The 3,141-nt window shown below is 37.8% G+C and overlaps 1 protein-coding gene across 1 annotated transcript in view; it reads left to right on the top strand.

Annotated features, from left to right (window-relative positions):
• Positions 1-3,141, top strand: part of dnah9 (dynein, axonemal, heavy chain 9) — a 228,899-nt gene that overhangs the window by 37,101 nt on the left and 188,657 nt on the right. The window contains exons 20-21 of the mRNA XM_015392821.1: positions 1,728-1,950; positions 2,143-2,309. Coding sequence (XP_015248307.1) covers positions 1,728-1,950; positions 2,143-2,309 — 390 coding nt within the window. The remainder of the gene's footprint in view (positions 1-1,727; positions 1,951-2,142; positions 2,310-3,141) is intronic.

Here is a 3,141-nt window from a genome sequence, read left to right as displayed (position 1 = left end):
TCAGGTCCCCCAAGGTCTGGAATTGGTCCTTCTCCACAATCTTCCTCAGGTTCCGGTCACCTCTTCTCGTTGTGCAGCGTTTTCTGCAACACCTTTTCCTTCCCATAGACTTCCCACTGAGGTGCCTTGATATAGCACTCTGGGACCAGCCTATTCATTCAGAGATATTTTTCTGTGTCATGCCCTCTTGCTTGATAGTGTCAATGATGGCCTTCTGGACAGCAGTCAGGTTGGCAGTCTTACCCATGATTGGGGTTTTGAGTGATGAAAGGCTTTGGGAATCTTTTGCAGGTGTTTAGAGTTAATTTGTTGATTTAGATGATTAGGTGCATAGCTCGTTTAGAGACGTTTTTCATGATTTGCTAATTTTGTGAGATAGGAATTTTGGGTTTTCATGAGCTGTATGCCAAAATAATCCGTATTAAGACAACAAAAGACCTGAAATATTTCGGTTAGTGTGCAATGAATCTAAAATAAATGAATGTTCAAGTTTTATCATTAAATTATGGAAAATAATGAACTTTATCACAATATGCTAATATTTTGAGAAGGACCTGTATATTCTCCTCCTATTCAGTCACTCTTGGCTGGTTCTTACTGTCACAATGGGGTCAAGGTTTGACAGGAACCAAATGCAGACTGAAACTGAAGGAGGTTACTTGAAGATTTATTATCCAAAAAGTTCAACAGAAGCAAAAATCCACAAATCCTGAAAACCAGGAATACTCACAACAAGAAGGGCACAAAGTAATGACAACAAACCAGCCAAAAGTGACTGAACAGGAGGAGGATATATGGGAGAGAGAAACAAAGACCTGGCTAATTAGCAGATTGGGAGCAGGTGTGAACAGAGGAGGCTAGAAGGGAGTTGGGAAAAATGAGACTGACACAAGAGGGCAAATAAGAAATCTCTAAGGACTCAAATACAATCAAAAATAACTAGAACACAAAAACTGAAATAAGACCAATGAAAACTCAGAGATAAAACTTGAACAGAACCAAAACCATGACAATAGGAGCTCATCAATGCAGCTGAGGTGTCTTGATGAAAACAAAGTAAAATTAAAGAAGTCACTCTGACTGTAATTTTTTTTTCTCTATTTTGTTCCCAATTCCTCAAGTTTAAATGTGATTATATGGGAGTTACTCATAGTAGCTCCAGGCTTATAGATACAGGTTTATAATATACATTTATTGTGTCTATTTTTGATTCCTTACTACCTTCGGGGCAACATATTTATGTTGTGTTTTTTATTTTAGATGGAAAGAATAAAATGCCTAAAGATTAAATTCTGAAATTAAAAGATTAAGTAAAATAGTTTTTGTTTTATAATCAGATAATGTACTTTCCACTTCTGGATAAGCGTCAAAACTTTTTGCTGAAAGGGGAACTCATGGTAGGACGAAATGACCAAAGGGTTACACACGTTAAAAAAGGTTGGGAATCACTGGCCTAAAGAATTTCAGGAGCCTGGGAATCAAATTCTTGTCCCCAAGGATCTGTTTGCTGAAACTTTACCATTTGTAGAGCTCTGCAGAGAGCCCTAACCTTCTTCCTGCATCCCCTTTTGAAAGTGGTAGCTTATGTTCACTGATTTGGCTTTTAGTCAATGATCAATCAAAGTAATGCAAATAAGTATAATCATGGCAATTAATCTGCATCTTTCAACTGTCGCTATTTTATCTGGCCATTGTTTCTACCTAAACAATTTGTTTGTCTTTCATAGTCTGTCTGATTTAGAGAAGTTCATCCGTGCAACTGTGGCTGGCCTGAGCCAGCAGGTGAAGGAGGGCGACTACAGCACTTTGGTTGAGGTCATGGGTCACTTGCTTGGGGTTAAAGAAAGACAAACCTCTACAGACACCATGTTTGAGCCGCTGCAACAGACCATTGCCCTGCTGAAAATGTATGAACAGGAGCCGCCCGAAGTGGTCTACAAACACTTAGCGGTAAGAACTCAAGTTCTGAGCTTTATGCTTTTTTTGGTCTTCCAGGAAAGAAACAGTGTTTTTGGTTTGTTTGATTTTTGCCATTTCTGATTTAATCATTTCCTCTTTCATCACCATACATGCTTTCTTTTTAGAAAGGAAAGAGTGCTACTTTCTTTGCTTGTTTTTGACTTTCTGATTGTCTCTCTTCAGGAGCTGCCAGAAAAGTGGATCAACCTGAAAAAACAGGCCATTTTGATTAAACAGCGGGTGGCACCACTGCAGGCCAAAGAGGTCGCCAATCTGCGCAGGAAATGTGCTTTGTTTGAGGCAGAGCAAAATGCCTTCAGGGAACATTTTCAAAAGGACGGGCCTTTTAGGTAAACTTCACACAGCACTCTGAATTAAATCCATAATGCCTCAGAATGTAAAATTCCTGATACTGAAGGGCCGAGCAACTATCAAGGACATTAAAAGTCATATTAAATATGAAAATTTAATATCAAGCTAGAGAATGATTGTGCATGTTTTCTATTTTAAGGATCTTCTTTAATTCATACATGTTCAAGAGGAAATATATCTACAGGCTTATATTTAATTTCTTTGTTTATAATAAAGATAATTAGTTAAAAAGATCCAACACAAATACAACTAATGCATCTGTGTCACCCCTTTAAAAAAGACTTAAATTATCAGCACCAAATGAGAAATTCATTTGTAAAAATAGTCTGAGAAAGCAAGTTAACTACAAAGGTTGAAGCCTGCAACTAACTGGTCTTCTAGTCCAGGCATTCCCAACCTCGGTCCTCGAGGCCCACTGTCCTGCAGGTTTTAGAGGTTTCCTTCTTCTTCTTCTTCTATTGAGTTTTCTGGCAGTTTGCATCCTGTGTGCATTACCGCCATCAACTGGACGGAGATGTAATTCAGAAATATAATGCCTATATATCTTTATATCTTCATGAAACTAAATTCTACCTATACTTACACACACGCACATACACACACTAAATTCTCACAGCTAATTCTGTATCTTTTAAGTATTTAATAAGTGCTATAATTATCTTATCTGATTGATGCTTCCCTAATAAATCTGCCATCTTTACTGAACTCCCCATTACCCTTTCCAGTTCTTTCCTCTCTTTTGTGTATTTTCTACAATAGATCAACACATGTTCTACTCCTTCGATTTCTCCACAATAACAACAATTACCC

The sequence above is a fragment of the Cyprinodon variegatus genome, unplaced genomic scaffold, assembly GCF_000732505.1.
Source record: "Cyprinodon variegatus isolate N-32 unplaced genomic scaffold, C_variegatus-1.0 Scaffold608, whole genome shotgun sequence".
Classification (NCBI taxonomy): domain Eukaryota; kingdom Metazoa; phylum Chordata; class Actinopteri; order Cyprinodontiformes; family Cyprinodontidae; genus Cyprinodon; species Cyprinodon variegatus.
This window is presented reverse-complemented; position numbering and strand designations above follow the sequence as displayed.